This window comes from Bos grunniens, chromosome 6 (assembly GCF_055505025.1).
Source record: "Bos grunniens cultivar Pamir isolate PY7600 chromosome 6, Bosgru_T2T1.0, whole genome shotgun sequence".
Taxonomy (NCBI): Eukaryota; Metazoa; Chordata; class Mammalia; order Artiodactyla; family Bovidae; genus Bos; species Bos grunniens.
In genome coordinates, this window is record NC_141170.1 from 26781642 (window position 1) to 26804395 (window position 22754).

At 36.7% G+C, this 22754-nt stretch overlaps 2 protein-coding genes across 17 annotated transcripts in view; one reads left to right on the forward strand and one right to left on the reverse strand.

Moving 5' to 3' along the window:
* Positions 1–22754, reverse strand: part of ART3 (ADP-ribosyltransferase 3 (inactive)) — a 143217-nt gene that overhangs the window by 99004 nt on the left and 21459 nt on the right. The window lies entirely within an intron of this gene.
* On the forward strand, positions 4206–6391 carry CXCL11 (C-X-C motif chemokine ligand 11). 2 transcript variants are annotated; one of them, XM_086405342.1, is made up of 4 exons: positions 4206–4527; positions 5107–5233; positions 5345–5417; positions 5654–6391. In XM_086405342.1, exons 1-4 carry the CDS (start codon positions 4467–4469, stop codon positions 5693–5695), a joined length of 303 nt encoding a protein of 100 aa, XP_086261468.1. In that variant the 5' UTR covers positions 4206–4466; the 3' UTR covers positions 5696–6391. The 2 variants fall into 2 exon arrangements, with proteins under 2 accessions (XP_086261468.1, XP_086261469.1); XM_086405343.1 differs by having other exon boundaries at positions 4238–4527; positions 5658–5746.

A 22754-nucleotide genomic window follows, 5' to 3' on the forward strand; every position in this document is an offset into this window, starting at 1 on the left:
GAACACTGCAAAACTTTAAAGACACAAGAAGGAACTTGGTTTTGTCCACTGCTCTATCTTCAATACTCAAAAGAGTGCTAGGCATGTAATAAAATAAATATTTGTCCAATGAATGAATGAACAATGAACTATTGATACTATAGAATGGGGTGGTGCTTTCCAGTAATCTTTAAGGCAGGGACCCTGGGAGGAAAAGGCAGTAAAAAGGGAAAGAGTGTGAAGGAAGGAGAAAGCATCCATATTAGTACCTGCCAGAGTCTAATTAAGTTTACTTTTTTTGTATAGCTCAAAAAAAGAAGTAAAAAGGTTAGAGCACGAAACCAACTCTGCATAATTTTGGTTCTACGTATTACCTAAGAACTTGAAGAAAAAATAATCGATAAGGATTTATGAAATCCAAGAACATATTCCTTTTACTTTGTTTTCCTGTGAGAAAAATGTTAAATGAATGAATGAGAAAGAGAAATAATATTCCAACCACTCTGAGATTAATTAAAATAAAGACTAAGAGGTTTTAAAGACTTGAATGATTGATAAATGTAGGACCTGTTGGCTGAGATGGTAAAGAATCTGCCTGCAATGCAGGAGAACTAACTGGGTTCGACCCCTGGGTTGGGAAGATCCCTTGGAGAAGGGAATGGCAACCCACTCCAATATTCTTGCTTGGAGAACTCCATGGACACAGGAGACTCGTAGGCTCCAGTCCATGGGGTCACAAAGAGTCGGACATGACTGAGTGACTAAGACACACACATCTAAATAAGTATGTGATTTCAGAATAAAATGTAACGATAATTCCCAAAAAAGAAGTTGAATAATGTGAAATAACCATCTGAAAATACAAAACTAGGAAATAGGAAGAAAGGTTTGAAAATTACAGTGATTTTTCTCATCTTACAAACAGAGGAACCAGAAGATTCTATTTACGGTTGATGTAAATTACCAGAAAAAGTCAGGTTAAAAAAAAATTAGGATTACTAGCAGAACACAAAACACTCTGTCCAAATCACATAAGAAAATGTTAAAAAAATATATATTTAAAGTTAGAAAGAAATCACAGGAAACATAAAGAAAGAAAAGAAACATCAAGGAAGCATTTTATAAAGCTTGCTGCTGCTACTGTTGCTAAGTCACTTCAGTCGTGTCCAACTCTGTGCGACCCCAGAGACGGCAGCCCACCAGGCTCCCCCATCCCTGGGATTCTCCAGGCAAGAACACTGGAGTGGGTTGCCATTTCCTTCTCCAATGCATGAAAGTGAAAAGTGAAGTCACTCAGTTGTGTCCGACTCTTCACGACCCCATGGACTGCAGCCTACCAAGCTCCTCCGTCCACGGGATTTTCCAGGCAAGAGTACTGGAGTGGGTTGCCATTGCCTTCTACCAATTACATAGTAAATAATTACATTCACCTATTAAAAATCCCTTTGATATGATATTTTAAGTTTTTGCAAAAGACATTTAAAACAAATAGATTTAGAAAGCTTAAGAGGAAAGTGAAGTGAAAGTGACGGTCACTCAGTCTGGTCGATTCTTTACTACCACATGGACTACACAGTCCATGCAATTCTCCAGGCCAGAATACTAGAGTAGGTAGCTGTTCCCTTCTCCGAGGGATCTTCCCAACCCAGGGATGGAACCCCGGTCTCCCGCTTTGGAGGTGGATTATTTACCAGCTAAGCCACCAGAGAAGCCCAAGAATACTGGAGTGGGTAGCCTACCCCTTCTCCAGGGGATCTTCCCAACCCAGGAATTGAACCAGGGACTCCTGAATTGCAGGTGGATTCTTTACCTGCTGAGCTACCAGGGAAGCCCCTTAGGAGGAAACGGTAAAGATAAAAAGAAAACAGGGTTATATCAAAGTAGAATCTAAGAAATACAAACACAGCATGAGAAAGAACCGTTTTTTAAAAACAACTGTTTATAAATAGATAATTTTGAAGGAAATAATAGACCACATGGGTATCAATCATGGCAAACAAGTTAGGAGTATAATCAAAACTAATTTACTCCACAGAAGAGCTGAAAAAAATACCATATCCCCATTTCAGTTGCTTGTAGTTTTTTTTTTTTCCCAACTCATTTAAAAATAGTAGTATCACTAGTATTCTATAAAACTGTGCACACAAGAAAATGAAAGCATATTTCTAACCAAATAATTTAGAGAAGTTGACTTCTCTAGCTGTTCTTTAATCTGCCTTGATTTATAAAATAATGTTGATACTATATCTTTACTTTTTTATAATATTATACATGTTTTAATGCCAGTCTCCCAAATCATTCCCCCCGCCCCCCACAGAGTCCAAAAGACTGTTCTATACATCTGTGTCTCTTTTGCTGTCTCGCATACAGGGTTGTCGTTACCATCTTTCTAAATTCCATATATATGCGTTAGTATACTGTATTGGTGTTTTTCTTTCTGGCTTACTTCACTCTGTATAATAGGCTCCAGTTTCATCCACCTCATTAGCACTGATTCAAATGTATTCTTTTTAATGGCTGAGTAATACTCCATTGTGTATATGTACCACTGCTTTCTTATCCATTCATCTGCTGATGGACATCTAGGTTGCTTCCATGTCCTGGCTACTATAAACAGTGCTGTGATGAACATTGGGGTACACATATCTCTTTCAATTCTGGTTTCCTTGGTGTGTATGCCCAGCAGTGGGATTGCTGAGTCATATGGCAGTTCTATTTCCAGTTTTTGAAGGAATCTCCACACTGTTCTCCATAGTGGCTGTACTAGTTTGCATTCCCACCAACAGTGTAAGAGGGTTCCCTTTTCTCCACATCCTCTCCTGCATTTATTGCTTGTAGACTTTTGGATCGCAGCCATTCTGACTGGCATGAAATGGTACCTCATTGTGGTTTTGATTTGCATTTTTCTGATAATGAGTGATGTTGAGATTTTTTTCATGTTTGTTAGCCATTTGTATATCTTCTTCGGAGAAATGCCTATTTAGTTCTTTGGCCCATATTTGATTGGGTCATTTATTTTTCTGGAATTGAGCTGCAGGAGTTGTTTGTATATTTTTGAGATTAGTTGTTTGTCAGTTGCTTCATTTGCTATTATTTTTCTCCCATTCTGAAGGCTGTCTTTTCACCTTGCCTATAGTTTCTTTTGTTGTGCAGAAGCTTTTAATTTTATTCCAGGAAGATTACAGAGGAAAAATGTGGAAAACTTAATATTTTTCTTTCAGCCTTGATTGCAAAAGCAAGTTTAGAAAGGCTGAGTATTTGTTCTTTACTGCCACTTAAATATGGGTACTTTAGACTCAAAAAAATGGTTATAATGTTGGGAGTGAACATAGCAATTATTCAGGGGAGTTGGGGGGTGTGGAGAAGGGAGTGGTGTGCCATAAAACTGTTTCAGAACTTGAAGGGAAAAAAAGCCCTGCAATTAAAGAGCACTTTTACAACAGCAAGGTGTATTTATTTAGATTTTTAAAAATCATAACCTTTGAATAATGATTTGCTAGTGAATGTCTTAGCACAGGTGTTCAGGTGTTCTGTATAAATGATTTGTCAAGAGTAATTGGTTGTTATGTTACCTTAAAAATAGGTAGTTATTTCACTGATGAATATTAGAGGAGTGTATGGGGAAGCTTTATATTCTTCTCAGTGCTTTAGGTTTTTTTAAAAGTCATCCATAGATTACAAAATTTCTCTGTATGTTCATAACTATAATTTAAAATAAAATAGGTGACTTTTTTTTTGAAAAAAATAAAGAAAGAAAGAACCGTTTTTTAAAAATCCACAATTCACACAACTTTATGTACTAAACAATAATGCTTGAGAAATACATATATGCAAAAACTGTTAAACATGCAAAAATAAATGGATATAAATTCAGAAGTACAAGTCTTTAGAAGACTTCTTCAGACATATAGTCAAAAATTATAAATAAATAAATTATAAATTATAGTAAAAAAAAATAAGTTGAAATAAAATGTCATTTGATGTCAAACAAAAATAGGCCTCCCATTCAAAAGTTTGGACTTAAAAGCAAAAGTATAATTTGTTTTAAAGAATGTTCTTTTATATAGTTCTGAGAAGGATGGAGGTGAAAGGACTGAAAATCAGAAGACAATCTTCCTAAATGGAAGAATGAATGGCAATCAGAATTCACTGCCCAGGGTAGTCCAATAAACAAATACATTTCTAGGAAATGCTACTGGAAGGCTGGTTCCCATCTGGGAATACTCTATATAGCTCTTTACTGTCTACAAAGTGCTTTCACATTCATATTACTTTCAATACTGTAACGAAAGGAAGGAACGGCAGATGAACAAAATAGAATCTCTTGGAAGAAAGGAACATGACTCAAGGAGGGAAATTCCTCTTGCCAAAAGAGAGGACTGCTGGTGTATAAAGTGCCTTATATATGCCAGAAAGAATTCTCTTACACGATCTGCTTTTCTCCTCCCTCCAAGAAGAATATCAAAGCCAAAGCAGCAGCAACAAGCATGAGTGTGAAGGGCATGGCTATAGTCCTGACTGTGATATTTTGTGCTGCAATTGTTCAAGGTATACGGTACCTTTTATTTCTCAACCTATAAATGTCTTTTCTAATGCTTCAAATGTCTTTTCTAATGGTTCAAATGTCTTTTCGTTCACTTTTATCTCAAAGTATACAGTGAATTTTTATTTACCCTCAAACATTAGCAGTTGCTACAGCTTTGGCAGAGAATATTGGAAATGTTTAACTGAAACTAGAAATGATACATTTAACAGAATTTATTTAGCTACAAAATCTGGCAAGAGCCTTTAGAAACAGTTTTAAACGTCTGCCAAGAAGATTTTAAGAGATAATGTTATTTGCTTTCTGGAAAAGTTCTTGAGCATAAAAGCAATAGGCAAATAAGCTTGATCTCTAATAAACTTCTTTTATTTTTCTCTTTATTTTTTAATAGTTTGCTTACAAATTCAAAGAGAAAACTGTCACTTCTTAAGTTCTTCCCTAGTAACAGCAGTGTTGAGTGCTATTTGTCAAATTACTATTCTAGTCTCACTAAAAACTTGGCTCACATTCTTCATCAAGATTATAAAACAGAGCCCACTGCTGCAATCAAATGTATTAGTAACTGATGCTGTGATCTGTTCTAGGTTTCCCTATGTTCAAAGGGGGACGGTGTCTTTGCATAGGCCCTGGAGTAAAAGCAGTCAAAGTGGCAGATATTGAGAAAGTCTCTATAATTTACCCAACTAATAACTGTGACAAAACAGAAGTGATGTAAGTAATGGACGTGGTGAAGATAATAGTGGCGGGGGGAGCTTTTTTGTGTTGTTTTTGTTATGTTTTTCCATTGAAAATTTAAGACTGTTTTGGACCTTCCCTTAACAGTATCACCCTGAAAACACATAAAGGACAAAGATGCTTAAATCCCAAGGCAAAGCAAGCGAAAGCTATTATCAAGGTAGGTTACCAGATTACTTCTATTTTATAATCTGCTTTATCCAAGACAAATCTTTTGGGAAAAAAAATTGACAACTGCAGAATGGTTTTGTTATGATCCTGTGTGAAGTGTTCTGATAAGAGATCTCTGGTTATGACTGACTTTCCTTTCCTGCTACACATTTTTGCACATCAACTCTTATATCACTAGGAAACAAGAACGTCCAAGTCTGTAAAATTCTCATTTTCTCATTACAGAAAGTTCAAAGAAAGAATTCTGAAAAATATAAAAATATATGAAATCCTGGAAAAGAGGATCTGAAAACCTAGAACAAGTGTAACTGTGACTACTGAAAAGATAAGAACTCTGCAGTAAGGAAACTGACTTTCTCCTGCCGGCTGCAATGAACATTCACACATTTCTAGGTTAGGAAACTCTCCAGGAGATTTGATACTTTTAACTATTTTGCTATGGCTATGAATGCACTTCTGTCTCTAGAAATTATCTGTCTATACCTGACCTGTATTTCATATTACAATATATTATTATTACTAGAATTAACACCATGACACATAAGTCAAAGCATCCATGTGTATAATAATCATTCCTTAGATAATTTTTATGTCAATTCATATTCCTTTTCCCAGAAGTTTTTTATATATATATATATTTATGGAGAAAGTCCTTAAACATCATCTTATTTTATAAAGAAGGCTGTAATTCATGAAATGTACTATGAAAACAATTATAAACTAATGGTAACTGGTTAAGAGTGCAAATATTTCATAAGAAAATGAGTAGCTTTGGTGTTTTGAATTTTTTAAATAACCGTTTTTTCATTGAGATATTTGAAGCAATTAGGATGTATGTGTTAACCATGAATTTTGGTTTTATCCATTCTTTAATACGTTGGACACATTTTAAATATGACATATTTTTGTCTACCAAAGAAAAATACTGAAAAATAAATAATATGTGCATATCTCGCAACCACATTTACTTTCTGTGATTCTTTTTCTTAGAAAAATATCTATTTTTTAGTCATGCCTGTACTATAAAATTTAGAGATATCTAAGGTAGTTTCACTTTGAAAATAATCAAATAATTTTTCTCTAATAAGCTGCCACAACCCTCCTTAAAACAGAAACAAATACATGTTTTCCAGAAACATAAGATACCATAAACAATTTTATCTTGTAATTCAAGAGGTACACAGCTACCTGTCATCACAAAGAATTGTTTTGAAATATATTTTAATGAGTAGTTGTGAAGGACAGCTATCTCTTTTCTTTTTGTTAAAGGATCTTCCTGCACTCAAACTGCTTTCTTACTCAGGGCAAATTTCTTCTTATTTGAGCTTTGGCGGGAGGCCAAAAGGAAAAAGCCAAAGGAAGGCGTTCCCTGGAGGCCAGAACAAGGTCTCAGCAAGACCATTCCTACCCTAGACTTTGAACTCCAGCAGGCACCACAAAGATGCTATCAGTAAGATATATTTAAAGCAGCAGTAGTAACAGCGTAAGTCTGATAGTGGTGACTCCTTAACGTGTCCCTGTAGCATGACTGTGGCTATAATCCTTCCTGCCACCTAGCACCCTTAGGTTTTGTACATTTTCCAAATCCAATTCTTCAGTCTTTTTGTGAATTTTTCAACGACCAATTAAATTTCTTTCCGCTGAAGTGAGCCAGAGTTGGTTTCTCTGTGTGGATCCAAAAACCTTAGCTGTTACAGCACTCTTTAGATAGACATCCATACACTGGGAAAACTAAAATATTTATAGAATTACCAAAAATCATGTTATGTTTGTTTATTTGAAAACAAAAGAACAATTTAAATGCATCTTTTGTGTATCCTTCTTATCAATATCAAAGAGCCAACCATAAAACAGATCAGAGAATGAACAGAAAAGTAAAGAGCACAGTAGGGTGCCTAGAACCCAATAGTCCTACTGACTAACTTTTGACTGTGCCTACAAGCAATAATGAGAAGCAAAAATGTTATCCAGAATATCTGTATATAAATAAATAAATACCTGAATCATATATTTATTCTATGGTATACTGTATAGATATACAGCATAAATATTATGTGTGTATATATCATAAATCTACATAGATTTCTATACAGATAGAGGACTTCTATAAGAATTCCCTGGATAGTTTTAAAACTTGGGTCTAACATTTGACTATTTACAGTGATTTTTTTTAAAGAATATCTTTGAAAATAAAAAAACTGAGTAAGAGCTACATTATAAATTTGATTTTTTTTAAAGTAAAGTAGCATAGATCAGTTGGGGAAGGCAATGGCACCCCACTCCAGTACTCTTGCCTGGAAAATCCCATGGACATGGACAGAGGACCCTGGTGGGCTTCAGTCCGTGGGGTTGCGAAGAGTCAGACACAACTGAGTGAATTCACTTTCACTTTTTACTTTCATGCATTGGAGAAGGAAATGGCAACCCACTCCAATGTTCTTGCCTGGAGAATCCCAGGGACAGGGGAGCCTGGTGGGCTGCCGTCTATGGGGTCGCACAGAGTCCGACACGACTGACGCGACTTAGCAGTAGCAGCATGGATCAGTACGTTATCATTGGGAAACAATATAATACTTAAATTTGTTCACAGCAAAATAAGACATAAAAGAATTAATGCTGTTATTGTTCTGTCGCTAAGTTGTGTCCGACTCTTTGTGACCCCATGGACTACAGCACACCACACCTCCCTATCCTTAACTACCTCCCAGAGTTTGCTCAAACTCATGCTCACTGAGTCTGTGATGTCATCCCAACCATTTCATCCTCTGTCACCTCCATCTCCTCCTGCCCTCAATCTTTCTCATCATCATAATTAAAATGCTGCTGCTGCTGCTGCTGCTAAGTCACTTCAGTTGTGTCCGACTCTGTGCCACCCCATTGACAGCAGCCCACCAGGCTCCCCCATCCCTGGGATTCTCCAGGCAAGAACACTGGAGTGGGTTGCCATTTCCTTCTCCAATGCATGAAAGTGAAAAGTGAAAGTGAAGTCACTCAGTCGTGTCTGACTCCTAGCGACCCCATGGACTGTAGCCTACCAGGCTCCTCCATCCATGGGATTTTCCAGGCTATAGTACTGGATTGCCATTTCCTTCTCCAGGGGATCTTCCAGACCCAGGGATCAAACCCGGATCTCCGGGTCTCCCGCTTTGTAGACAGACGCTTTACCATCTGAGCCACCAGGGAAGTCCTAGTACTTTTACACATACCATTCCCTTAGCCCGTTTCTTCATTAAACTAATTCCTACTTGTCACTTACATCTCAGCTTAAATGACATTTTCTTCCCTATTTGTCTTCAGAACACTGCACTTTTTCATGACACTATTTGTTGCAAATAAAGAAGTATTTCTGTGCTTAATATATGCTCTTCCACAAGTGCAACCTCAGTAAGAAAGTTACTATAATCCTAGCCCATAGTATACTGTCTAGCAGATATCAGATTCTTGATAAATATTTAAGAATGGAATAACTAAATGGCAATAGAAACTAAAGGAAAGGAACTTACATCAAGGAATATTATGAAGGAATGCATAATGGTAGAAAAGTATAAGTTGAGTTTTAAAAATAATAATTAAATTAGTTTGGTTGAAGTGAGGATGAAGGATATCAAATGTCTAACTGAACAACCTTGAATTTTACTATCTATAAAATGGGGATTCATTAAATGTTCATGAATAAGATAAGGACCCTAATTAAGTTATTTCCTAGTTATTCTAAATAATTCTGGGGATGGCTTAGAAGATTGACTGGAACTAGGAAAGCTTGGGAAAAGGAGTATGTTGCCACAGCTCAGGTCTGTATTTCCCAAACTTCAAGTTATTCTCATACCATCATCACAAATTTTCTTTTATCATATTTCTGATCAATCTTCATTATTCTCAGCAACTTCTTAACACTTTTATTTTGCTTTCATGTTCATAAAAAGCAAATTTTCACTACTGTACATATGAAATCAACATCACTTCCTATAGAAATAAAATGTAACAATAAAAGGAAACAAGACAAATTTTTAGAAAGGTACTACCTCCCAAGACTGAACCAGGAGAAAATAGAAAATATGAACAGACCAATAACAAGAACTGAAGTTTAAACTGTGATTTAAAAACTCCCAACAAACAAAAGTCTAGGACCTGATGACTTCACAGCAATTTCTATCAAACATTTAGAGAAGAGGTAACACCTATCCATCTGAAACTATTCCAAAAACCTGCAAAGGAACATTTCCAAACTCATGCTATGAGGCTGCCATTATCTTAATATCAAAACCAGACAGAGATACCACAAAAAAGAAAACTACAGGCCAGTATGCAGAGAAGGCAATGGCACCCCACTCCAGTACTCTTGTCCAGAAAATCCCATGGACAGAGGAGCTTGGTGGGCTGCAGTCCATGGGGTCGCTAAGAGTCGGACACGACTGAGTGACTTTACTTTCACTTTTCACTTTCATGCATTGGAGAAGGAAATGGAAACCCACTCCAGTGTTCTTGCCTGGAGAATCCCAGGGACGAGGGAGCGTGGTGGGCTGCTGTCTCTGGGGTCGCACAGAGTCGCACATGACTGAAGTGACTTAGCAGCAGCAGCAGCACAGGCCAGTATCACTGATGAACACAGACACAAAACTCCTCAACACAGTAATAGCAAACAGAATCCAACAAGACAATAAAAGGATCAGACACCACAATCAAGTGGAATTTATGCCAGGGATGCAAGGATTTTTCAATACCCACAAATCAGTATGACACACAACACTGGAAAAAACTGGTGAATAAAAACTATACGATCATCTCAATAGATGTAGAAAAATCATTGTGACAAAATTCAACACCCATTTATGATAAAAATTCTCCAGAAAGTGGGCACAGAGTGGAAACTACCTCATCATAATAAAGGCCATATATGACAAATCCACAGCTAAAATCACACTCAATGGTAAAAAGCGGAAAGCCTTTCCTCAAGATCAGGAAGAAGAGGATGTCCTCTCTCACCACTTCTGTTCAACATAGTTTTAGAAGTCCTAGCCACAGAAATCAGAGAAGAAAAAGAAATAAAAGGAATCAAATTGGAAAGAAGAAGTAAACTATCACTATTTGCAGATGACATGATACTATACAAAAATAACCTTAAAGATGCTACTAGAAAACTACTAGAGCTCATCAATGAATTCAGTAAAGTTGCAGGATACAAAATTAATATACGTAAGTCTGTTGCATATCTATACACTAACAACAAAAGATCACAAAGAGAAATTAAGGAAACAGTCCTATTTACCATCATATCAAAAAGGATAAAATATCTATGAATAAACCTACCAAAGAGGGCAAAAGACCTTTACTCCAAAAACTATAGAAACTGAAAATGACACAAACAGATGGAAAGACATACCATGTTTCTGGACTGAAGAATCAGTATTATCAAAATGACTACACTACCCAAGGCAATTTACAGATTCAATGCAATCCCTAACAAAACACCAGTGACATTTTTCAAAGAATTTTTAAATCTATATGGAAACACTAAAGACCCTGAATAGACAAAGCAATCTTGAGAAAGAAAATGGAGCTGGAGGAATCAGGCTCCCTGACTTCAGACTATACTATAAAGCTATAGTAATCAAAACACTATGGTACCAGAAACCATAAAAGAAATATAAAAGAAATATAAATATAGTCTGACTTCAGACTATACTATAAAGCTATAGTAATCAAAACACTATGGTACCATAAACCATAAAAGAAATATAAAAGAAATATAAAACTGGTCAACCACTTGTAAAAGAATGAAACTAGAACACTTTCTAACACCATACACCAAAATAAACTCAAAATGGATTAAAGATCTAAACATAAGACCAGAAACTATAAAACTCTTAGAGGAGAACATAGGCAAAACACTCTCCCACACACATCACAGCAGGATCCTCTATGACCCACCTCCAAGAATACTGGAAATAAAAGCAAAAAAAAAAACAAACAAACAAACAAATGGGATCTAATTAAAATTAAAAGCTTCTGCACAACAAAAGAAACTATAAACATGGTGAAAAGACAGCCTTCAGAATGGGAGAAAATAACAGCAAATGAAGCAACTGACAAACAACTAATCTCAAAAATATACAAGCAACTCCTGCAGCTCAATTCAAGAAAAATAAACGACCCAATCAAAAAATGGGCCAAAGAACTAAATAGACATTTCTCCGAAGAAGATATACAAATGGCTAACAAACACATGAAAAGATGCTCAACATCACTCTTTATCAGAGAAATGCAAATCAAAACCACAATGAGGTACCATTTCACGCCAGTCAGAATGGCTGCGATCCAAAAGTCTACAAGCAATAAATGCAGGAGAGGATGTGGAGAAAAGGGAACCCTCTTACACTGTTGGTGGGAATGCAAACTAGTACAGCCATGATGGAGAACAGTGTGGAGATTCCTTCAAAAACTGGAAATAGAACTGCCATATGACTCAGCAATCCCACTGCTGGGCATACACACCGAGGAAACCAGAATTGAAAGAGACATGTGTACCCCAATGTTCATCACAGCACTGTTTATAATAGCCAGGACATGGAAGCAACCTAGATGTCCATCAGCAGATGAATGGATAAGAAAGCAGTGGTACATATACACAATGGAGTATTACTCAGCCATTAAAAAGAATACATTTGAATCAGTGCTAATGAGGTGGATGAAACTGGAGCCTATTATACAGAGTGAAGTAAGCCAGAAAGAAAAACACCAATACAGTATACTAACGCATATACATGGAATTTAGAAAGATGGTAACAACAACCCTGTATACGAGACAGCAAAAGAGACACAGATGTATAGAACAGTCTTTTTGACTCTGTGGGAGAGGCAGGGGGGTGGATGATTTGGGAGAATAGCATTAAAACATGTATAATATCATATAAGAAATGAAACGCCAGTCCAAGTTCGATGCAGGATACAGGAAGCTTGGGGCTGGTGCACTGGGATGACCCAGAGGGATGGTATGGGGAGGGAGGGGGGAGGAGGGTTCAGGATGGGGAACACTGTACACCCATGGTGAATGCATGTTGATGTATGGTAAAACCAATACAATACTGTAAAGTAAAAATATATATATAATAATTAAAAAAAATTTTTAAAGAATGATGGTGAAACAAAGACATTTCAGTCAAAAAAAAAACAAAAAACGAAATGCAGATCAACAGGGTAGGATAGAAAGTCCAGAATACAGTCACATACCTATGGACAATTTATGCAAAGGAAGCAAGACTATACAATGGAGAAAAGACAGTCTCTTCAATAAGTGGTTCTGAGAAAACTGGACAGCTACACATTAAAAAATGAAATTAGAATATTCTCTAATACTATATACAAAAATAAATTCAAAATGGATTAAAGACCTACATGTAAGACCAGACTATAAAACTCATAGAAGAAAACATAGAACACACTTTGACATAAGTTACAGCAGTATCTTTTTGGATCTACCTCCTAGAGTAATAAAAAATAAAGGCAATAGTAAACAAATGAGACCTAATTAAACATAAAAGCTTTTTGCATAGCAAAGGAAACAAACAAAACAAAAAGTCACCCCACATAATCAGAGAAAATATTTGTAAACAAAGCAACTGACAAGGGATTAGTCTCCAAAATACACAGTTCATGCAGCTCAACATATTAAAAAAAAGAAAGAAAAACAATTCAATCCAAAGACAGACAGAAAACCTTCCTCCAAAGAAAAACCTTTGGAGAAAAGATATTTCTCCAAAGAAAACAAACAAACAGCCAAAAAGCACATGAAAAGACGTTCAAGACTGCTAATTATTAGAATGCAGGTGAAAACTACAAAGAGGTATCACCTCACACCAGTCAGAATGGTCATCATCAAAAAATCTACAAAGACTAAATGCTGGAGAGAATGGAGAAAAGGGAATCCTCTTACACTCTTGCTGGGAAAGTAAACTGGTACAATCACTCCAGAGAAACATATGGAGGTTCCTTAAGAAACTAAAAACAGAACTGCCACATGGTCCAGCAATCCCACCCCTGGGCATATATCCAGAGAAAACTCTAATTCAAAAAGATACACACTCCCCAGTGTTCACAGCAGTACTATTTTCAATAGCCAAGACATGGAAGCAACCTAAATGACCATCAACAGATGAATGGATAAAGATGTGATCTGGGGCTTCCCTGGAAGAATTGATGCTTTCAAACTGTGATGCTGGAGAAGACTCTTGAGAATCCCTTGGACAGCAAGGAGATCAAACCAGTCAATCCTAAAGGAAATCAACCCTGAATATTCATTGGAAGGACTGATGCTGAAGTGGAAGCTCTAATACTTTGGCCACCGAAAGTGAAGAGCCAGTTCACTGGATAAGATTCACAGAGTCAGATACTACTTAGTGACTGAACAAGTCCCTTTCTGAATAGCACAATGATTTAAATCCATCAGTCACTCTGTTAAGTCAAAACATTGCTACAATTTAATTGAGATCTTGGAAACTTCCAATTTTTAATATATGAAATGACTCAGAAAAGCAGCGGCATAATTATGCCACATTTCTTCTGGTCCTCTCAAAAGGAGGAACCAGGAATAAAAACTTACTCTCACACTTTCTCTGAAATGAGAACTTTATAGTCAATTAATTTTTCAGTGGACCACTGGTATACAGACTTGGATTAATCACTGTAGTTGATGATACATACATTGTCACCTCTGAGGCATATATATATATATATAAAAAAATGAAGACCCATGAACACACCACCCAAATCAAGAACTAGAACATTAATAACTTAATGTAACTATGTGTTTCTTCCCTATCCTATTCCCTTGCCTTTGCCAACCCCAAGACAATCACTATTCTGAACTGTTTCTTCCCTTGCTTTTTTAAAAACTGTGGTAAAATACACATAACCTAACATATCACACACTAGTAAAGTAATGCTCAAAATTCTCCAAGCCAGGCTTCAGCAATATGTGAACCGTGAACTTCCAGGTGTTCAAGCTGGTTTTAGAAAAGGCAGAGGAACGAGAGATCAAATTGCCAACATCCTCTGGATCATGGAAAAAGCAAAAGAGTTCCAGAAAAACATCTATTTCCGCTTTATTGACTATGCCAAAGCCTTTGACTGTGTGGATCACAATAAACTGTGGAAAATTCTGAAAGAGATGGGAATACCAGACCACCTGACCTGCCTCTTGAGAAACCTGTATGCAGGTCAGGAAGCAACAGTTAGAACTGGACATGGAAAAACAGACTGGTTCCAAATAGGAAGAGGAGTACGTCAAGCCTGTATATTGGCACCCTGCTTATTTAACTTCTATGCAGAGTACATCATGAGAAACGCTGGGCTAGAAGAAGCACAAGCTGGAATCAAGGTTGCCGGGAGAAATATCAATAACCTCAGATATGCAGATGACACCACCCTTATGGCAGAAAGTGAAGAGGAACTAAAAAGCCTCTTGATGAAAGTGAAAGAGGAGAGTGAAAAAGTTGGCTTCAAGCTCCACATTCAGAAAACTAAGATCATGGCATCTGGTCCCATCACTTCATGGGAAATAGATGGGGAAACAGTGGAAACAGTGTCAGACTTTATTTTGGGGGGCTCCAAAATCACTGCAGATGGTGATTTCAGCCATGAAATTAAAAGACGCTTGCTCCTTGGAAGGAAAGTTATGACCAACCTAGATAGCATATTCAAAAGCAGAGACATTACTTTGCCAACAAAGGTCCATCTAGTCAAGGCTATGGTTTTTCCAGTGGTCATGTATGGATGTGAGAGGTGGACTGTGAAGAAAGCTGAGTGCCAAAGAATTGATGCTTTTGAACTGTGGTGTTGGAGAAGACTCTTGAGAGTTCCTTGGACTGCAAGGAGATCCAACCAGTCCGTTCTAAAGGAGATCAGTCCTGGGTGTTCTTTGGAAGGAATGATGCTAAAGCTGAAACTCCAGTACTGTGGCCACCTGATGCGAAGAGTTGACTCATTGGAAAAGACTCTGATGCTGGGAGGGACTGGGGGCAGGAAGAGAAGGGGACGACAGAGGATGAGATGGCTGGATGGCATCACTGACTCGATGGACGTGAGTTTGGGTGAACTCCAGGAGTTGGTGATGGACAGGGAAGCCTGGTGTGCTGCAGTTCATGGGGTCGCAAAGAGTTGGACACAACTGAGCGACTGAACAGAACTGAACTGAAACATTTTTAAGTGTTCAGTTCAGCAATATTAAGTACATTCATGTTATTGTGCAACCATCACTCCCTTGCTTTTTAAAATTGTGTGTGTTCTGCTGCTCAGTCATGTCTAACTCTTTATGACTGTAGCCTACTAGGCTTCTCTGGTCATGGCATTCTCCAGGCAAGAATACTGGAGCGATTTGTCATTTGCTCCTCCAGGGGATCTTCCCAACCCAAAGATCGAACCGATGTCTCTTGCATCTCCGGCATTAGCAGGAAGAGTCTTTACCACTGCACCACCTGGGAAGCCTTTTTAAAATTAGTTTTTATTTATAAACACACAGTTAAAATATTATTAAATTTTAGTTTTGCTTAACTTTATCAAAAGGGTAATCTTTCTGTATTTAATCTCAACATTATTTTAGAAAAATTCACCTACATTTTCTGCAAACAAGTCTTGCTTGCCTTTTGTTAGTTTCACTCCTAATATTCATGTTTTTAAGAATGTTTCTTCTGTAAATTTTTATAAAATAACATTAAAATTATTTTGTTTCTGATGGAGAAAGTGTAGTACACTGATCTTATAGCCACCTACTTTGATAAATTCGATCATTTCTAAATTTGAAGGGGTGGTTCCTATGCAAAAAAAATCTTCTATGCAAAATTTTATTTCTTCCTTATCAATACTTCTGGCTTGAATTTCTTTCTTTTAAATTTTTCAGGCTATGACCTATAGCACAAAGAAGAAAAGTAAAAAATGAGCATCTGTGTCTTGTTTAGTAAATTCATGGTATACTCTTATGCACTGAAGCCCTTTCCTAAGACTAAATTCCACCAGGAGAGGCATGCTATGGCTGGTCAATGCTGTAGACTAATAGACACATCTGATCATACGAATTACTACATCATCTAGAGAGAAAATACTACCTGTTGCACTTAGGAGATAAGCTGAAACTTGGAGAGAGACTTGGCTATATTTTTAAAATGCTGGCCAGTTAAAACTTCATTTAGACTTCTTAAAATACATTTTTAATAATCTGTCATCTTTAGAACAATGTGAAAGATATGTATTATAATGCATATTTGAAAATAAGAAAACTGAAGCACAGACCTACCTAACAGTTTGTCCAGGTTCACAGAGCAAGTAAGAGACCAAACTATACACTGCTATCTGTAGAGACCCAGACCATCTCATCATCCCATTAAGTGTGAGAAAAGCAAAGCACGGCATGGTTTCAGTATGCATACAAACAGAAGTTATTTATTTGCAGGCCTTCCCAAGCACGCTCATTTTAAGTATACATCACCAACTTTGCCCTGGCTGTGAATGATGAGACGCCCTGGTAACTCAAAAGTATATAACCAGTATTACCAGCCACCGTTAGCTAGGAGGATCTTTTGACAACTCAGTCAAAACTTTGAAAGGCAAAGCTTTACCCTCCTCTCCCAGACTTTCCAAAGTGTACTATAAATCAGCTGAGGGGATTCTCAGCCTATGGAAATCACTGAATTGCTCCTGCTCACTTTTTAGGAAATTTCTTCTAAGCACATTAGTTTCTCGGAAAGCATTTTTTTTCTGGGTCTGTAACAAGTCTGTTAGGGCAGACACTTTCTTTTGGCCCGATGCCATAGTCTTAAATCAAAAACAAATGAAACTGAAACTACAGATGTACTTTTCCCCTTAATTCTTTCTTTTAAAAACTAGACTCAGATCAGTGAATACTAAGAAAGTGAATATATAAAAAGTCATGCAAAATTTAAAATTTAAAAGTTATTTAGATTTTTATTCACATGATTCATGTAAGGCTGCCAGTGGATATAACAATAGCTGGCTTACTATTGTCTCTAAAGGTTTGTTTTTCAGAATTCTCCTCCACATTGATCACACTTATAAAGGTTTCTCTCCTGAGCAGAGCCCCACTAAAAACAAGGAGAAAACAATCCTTTGTTTTCATTCTATTTTCACAAGAAAACAACCCGATAACTAATTCAACTTCTCAGGTACTCTGATACTAGAAAAGAGAGAATTGGTTATCAGACTCAATCATTCCAGTCACTGGAAGGTCTTCATATAAATGAATAAACTGTCTTTAATTTTCATCTCACGTTCTTGTGTATCTGGTTTGCAGAATTAACTCTAAGAACATGTTTACCCTGAATTATTAGAAAAAAATGAGTTTACAGACCTGTAAACCTCAGGACCAGATCCTACAGAATCCTAACAAGATATTACCAACCCTATGAGACTGAAGCAATCTGCCTGATTGGCTGGCTGGCATCTCTCTAGTGCATTTTTGGTGACACTTGTCTAACTGCGTATGCTTCCCTTCCTGGCCACTTGTCTAAATACAATCCACACTTTAAGGTTCATCTATTACTGGTCTTAGTAAATATAATCACCTATAACCCCCCATATCATATATTACCTATACCACTCATTTGTCATCGATCACACAGTTTTTTAAGTTGATATTTACTGTTTCATATTTGTGGCTTTTCTAGTTAGAATGCAAATCCATCAAGGACAGACACTGGATCTTATCCTAGTATCCCATGAGACTAGCTTGGTTCCCTTCATAAAGTAGAGAGACAATAATGAGAAGAAGTACAATCCTCCTTGTTCTTCTGCTTCCAAAACCATCAATGAACACGTAAGCAATACGCACTGAAAAGACCTGCATTCCTTCATTCATTCAGTACATAATTGCAGAGAACCTCCAATGAATAATTTAAAAGTTTTAGTGTACCACCTTTTACTTATTTACTCCACTGTCTAGAAATAAAGATTCTGACCTATAGCTAGCTGAGAATACCTGTATTTATTCCACTTATCTGAATCGATGCTAACTTCTGGGGAAATTATAGCTTTCTTAGGTTAAACATGATTTCTAAAACTAGGAAACAGTAGTATTTATTCATGTCTTAATGTAGACATGTGATGAGTCAATGGAAATTCTTTTTGATGATGTATAATTCTTATTTGCATCATTGCTTAAAGTCTGGAAAGATGTATACATCTATCCATCCATCCAGTATTTATTGAGTACCTTCCATATGCCAGGTGACATGCTAGGTGAAAGGTATGAGCTCTGAAAAAGACTGATAAGGTCCCTGTTCCTTGAGGGCTTAAAATTGAATGAGACAAAACAGACATTAAAAAGTAAACTAAGCAAGTATCAGAGCATGAGAAATGCCAGAGAATTAAAATAAGGTCATGGATGTTCTAGATTGTTTGGTAAGAGAAGGGACTATTTAGATAAAATCCAAACGTCCAGAAGGAACCACCAATGCAAAGAACAAGGGGAAAAACATTCCAAATAAAGAAAATTGCTAGTATAAAAGCCTCCGTGACTGGAGTATAGTGGCTGAGAGGGAAAATGTGAGATAAGGGTGGAGAAATCAGTAGCAACCAGATTACAGAGAACTTAGTAAAACAAAATACAGAATTGGATTTAATTCTAAATATAACTAAGTTATTGAAAGGTCCTATGCAGAAGAATGACATGACAACTTATGGATTTTTTTTAAATTTTATATTGGAACATAGTTGATTAACAATATTGTGTTAGTTTCAAGTGTACAGTGATGTGATTCAAATTATTTTCCTAGTTAGATTATTACAGAATATTGAGCCCTGTTCCCTGTGCTATACTGTAGGTCCTTGTTGATTATCTGTTTTACATATAGTGGCTGGAGACCTCCCTGGTGGTTCAGTGGTTAAAACTGCAGTCCTACTGCAGGGGACGCAGGTTTGACATAGACAGCAGTGTGTACATGTCAATCCTGAACTTTGAATCTATCCCTTTCCCCTGGTAACCATAAGTTCCCATAAGTTTGTTCTCTTCTCTAAGTCTCTGAGTCTGTTTCTGTCTGGTAAGTAAGTTCATTTGCATCTTTTTTTTTTTAAGATTCTGCATATAAGCAATATCATATATTTGTCTTTGTCTGATGTACTTCACTTAGTATGATTATCTCCAGGTCTATCCATGTTACAGCAAACAGCACTATTTCATTCTTTTTTGTGGCTGAGCAATACTCCATTGTTATGTATATACCACATCTTTATCCATTCATCTGTCAATGGACATTTAAGTTGCTTCCTTGTTTTGGCTATTGTAAACAGCGCTACAGTGAACACTGGGGGTACATGTATCTTTCCAAATTAGAGTTTTCTCCAGATATATGCCCAGGAATGGGACTGTTGGGTCATATGGTAGTTCTCTTTTAGTTTTCTAAGGAACCTCCATATTGTTCTCCATAGTGGCTATCCCAGTTTACATTCCCACCAACAATGTAGGAGGGTTCCCTTCTCTCCACTCTCTCCACCATTTATTGTTTGCAGATTTTTTGATAATAGCCCTTCGGACTGGTGTAAGCTGATATCTCACTGCAGTTTTCATTTGCATTTCTCTAATAATTAGCAAAGTTAAACATCTATTCATGTGCCTCTTGCCCATTTGCATGTTTTCTTTGGAGAAATTTAGGACTTCTGCCCATCTGTGGATTGGGTTTTTCTTTTTTTTGTTGGCTATTGAGCTACATGAGATGTTTGCATATTTTGGAGTTAATTCCTTGTCAGTTTCTTTGTTTGCTAATATTTTCTCTCATTCTATGGGTTGTCTTTTTGTTTCATATATGGCTTCCTTTGATGTGCTGAAGTTTTTAAGTTTAATCATGTCCCATTTATTTTTTGTTTTTATTTCAATCACTCTAGGAGATGGTGTGAAAAAGATATTGCTGTAATTTATGTCAGAGTGTTTTGGCTTATGTTTTTCTCTAAGAGTTTTATAGTATCCAGTCTTAAATTTAGGTCTTTAAGCCATTTTGAGTTTATTTTTGTGTGTGGTGTTAAAGAATGCTCTAATTTATATTTTTACATGTAGCTGTCCAGTTTTCCCAACATCATTTGTTTGAAGAGACTGTCTTTCCTCTACTGTATAATCTTGCCTCCTTTACTGTAGATTAATTGACCACAAGTGAGTAAGTTTATTTCTGGGCTTTCTGTCCTGTTCCATAGATCTGTATTTCTGTTTTTGTGATGGTTAACATACTGTTTTGATTACTGTACCATTGTAGTATAGTCTGAAGTCAGGGAACCTGATTCCCACAGCTCTGTTTTTCCTTTTCAAGATTGCTTTGGCTATTTGAAATCTTTTGTGTTGGAGCTCAGAACTCTCACTTTTAAGGGAGAATCTCTACAATATAATTATTCTCTGGTTTGTGGGTTGCATTCCCAGGGCAATGGGATTTGATTTTTATCACAAGTCTGCCCTTCCTACTTATCTTGTTATGTTTCCATCTTTACGTCCTTGTTGTAGAAGATATTTTCTGGCAGGTTCCAGTCTTTTTCACTGATGGTTGTTCTGCAGATAGTTGTGATTTTAGTGTGCTCATAAAAGGAGGTGAGCTCAGGATCTGTCTACTCCACCATCTTGGCCACTATCCTCCAGAATGGATTTTTTTAAAACATGATCTAACTGTACAGTTTTTACAAACGATGTAATTTATATTCAATGACATAAACATGTTAAAAGTTAAATAACAGAAAAAGATATTTCATGTTAACAGTAACCAAAAGAGAGCCGAATAGTTGTAGCTACACTTAACAGACCAAACAAAACACTGTTAGTACAGGCAAAGAAAGATAATTTATAATGATTCATTAAGTCGTAACAGTTAAACACAAGAATACAAAAAACTTTGGGAGGTGTCTATATTTCTGATGAAAGAGACGTTGAGCAGGCTCATGAATATAGCTGAGGAATTATCTAGCTGAATAAATGACAAGATGCTGAATGATAAAATCTATCTGCAGTATTTTTAAAACCACAATAAAACTCAACTCATATAAAATTTACATATTTTAACAGAATTAAAATGCAAATATCAGAACTAGGAAGAAATAAATGTCTTTTTCCCCATCACAAAAATCCCAGGATATACAATGTTCAATATATTCTAACACAAATCCAATAGAACATGATCTGTTTCAGGAAAGGAAACTACCATATAAAATAGTATAAGTAAATAAATGTGTATCTGTGTGATTGTTTACTGGCTAACACGTGTTTATCTGAATATATGTGTGTAACATACCTATACAATACAGTATTTTTCATTTCAGTATGGGATTCAGTGTAAAACAGACCCATCTTAAACCCTAGGTGTTTAATTATTGAGGCACCAAAATAACCTCAATGATGTCTTCAGCTAATTAAGACAGAGAAAACAAAAATCAGAAATCCAAATCAAGGAAAATGTTCTCTCCAGAAAGACAACACAACAAAGTTGTCAAGAAAATGGACCCCAGAACTAAGGATTAAGTCAGTATTCATAAAGCACTTCAAACAATGCCTGGCATATAGTTAATGCTATGTAATATTTAACTGTGAGAGGGCTGAGCACCGAAGAATTGATGCTTTTGAACTGTGGTGTTGGAGAAGACTCTTGAGAGTCCCTTGGACTGTAAGGAGATCCAACCAGTCCATTCTGAAGATCAGCCCTGGGTGTTCTTTGGAAGGAATGATGCTCAAGCTGAAACCCCAGTACTTTGGCCACCTCATGCGAAGAGTTGACTCATTGGAAAGGACTGTGATGCTGGGAGGGATTGGGGGCAGGAAGAGAAGGGGACGACAGAGGATGAGATGGCTGGATGGCATCACTGACTCGATGGACGTGAGTCTGAGTGAACTCTGGGAGTTGGTGATGGACAGGAAGGCCTGGCGTGCTGCAATTCATGGGGTCGCAAAGCGTCAGACACGACTGAGTGACTGAATTGAACTGAATATTTAACTAAAAATCAATTAAATGAGTAATAAATATTTTCTTACTAACAGTCCATTAATGGGCATCTCTACCTCAACTCTCCTACTGTGCTATATAGATAGCATCTTATTTGTGAAATTAGATACTAACAAAAATAAAATTATCACCATGTATCTGTTTATTGTTTAATGTTGAACTGTCCAGTGCCTCTTCCATCCATGATGTCAAGACATTTCCCCAAAAATGTTTGGCATTTTTACTCACAGTCCAATTTTTATTCTACACAAACAGCTATGGGAGGGCTCCTCCATGTCATTGTCTCTCACACCCCTTTCCTTCATCAAAAGAAGGCCTTTTTGCTGGATGAAAGTCTTCCCAGTTCTATCAGTCTC

Bases quoted from the DNA above. Each gene is read 5' to 3' on its own strand.
- CXCL11 (XM_086405343.1), top strand. From the start codon at position 4,467: ATGAGTGTGAAGGGCATGGCTATAGTCCTGACTGTGATATTTTGTGCT. The intron at 4,528-5,106 runs GTATACGGTACC...GATCTGTTCTAG, and splicing joins TTGTGCTGCAATTGTTCAAG to GTTTCCCTATGTTCAAAGGG. The intron at 5,234-5,344 runs GTAAGTAATGGA...TTCCCTTAACAG, and splicing joins TGTGACAAAACAGAAGTGAT to TATCACCCTGAAAACACATA.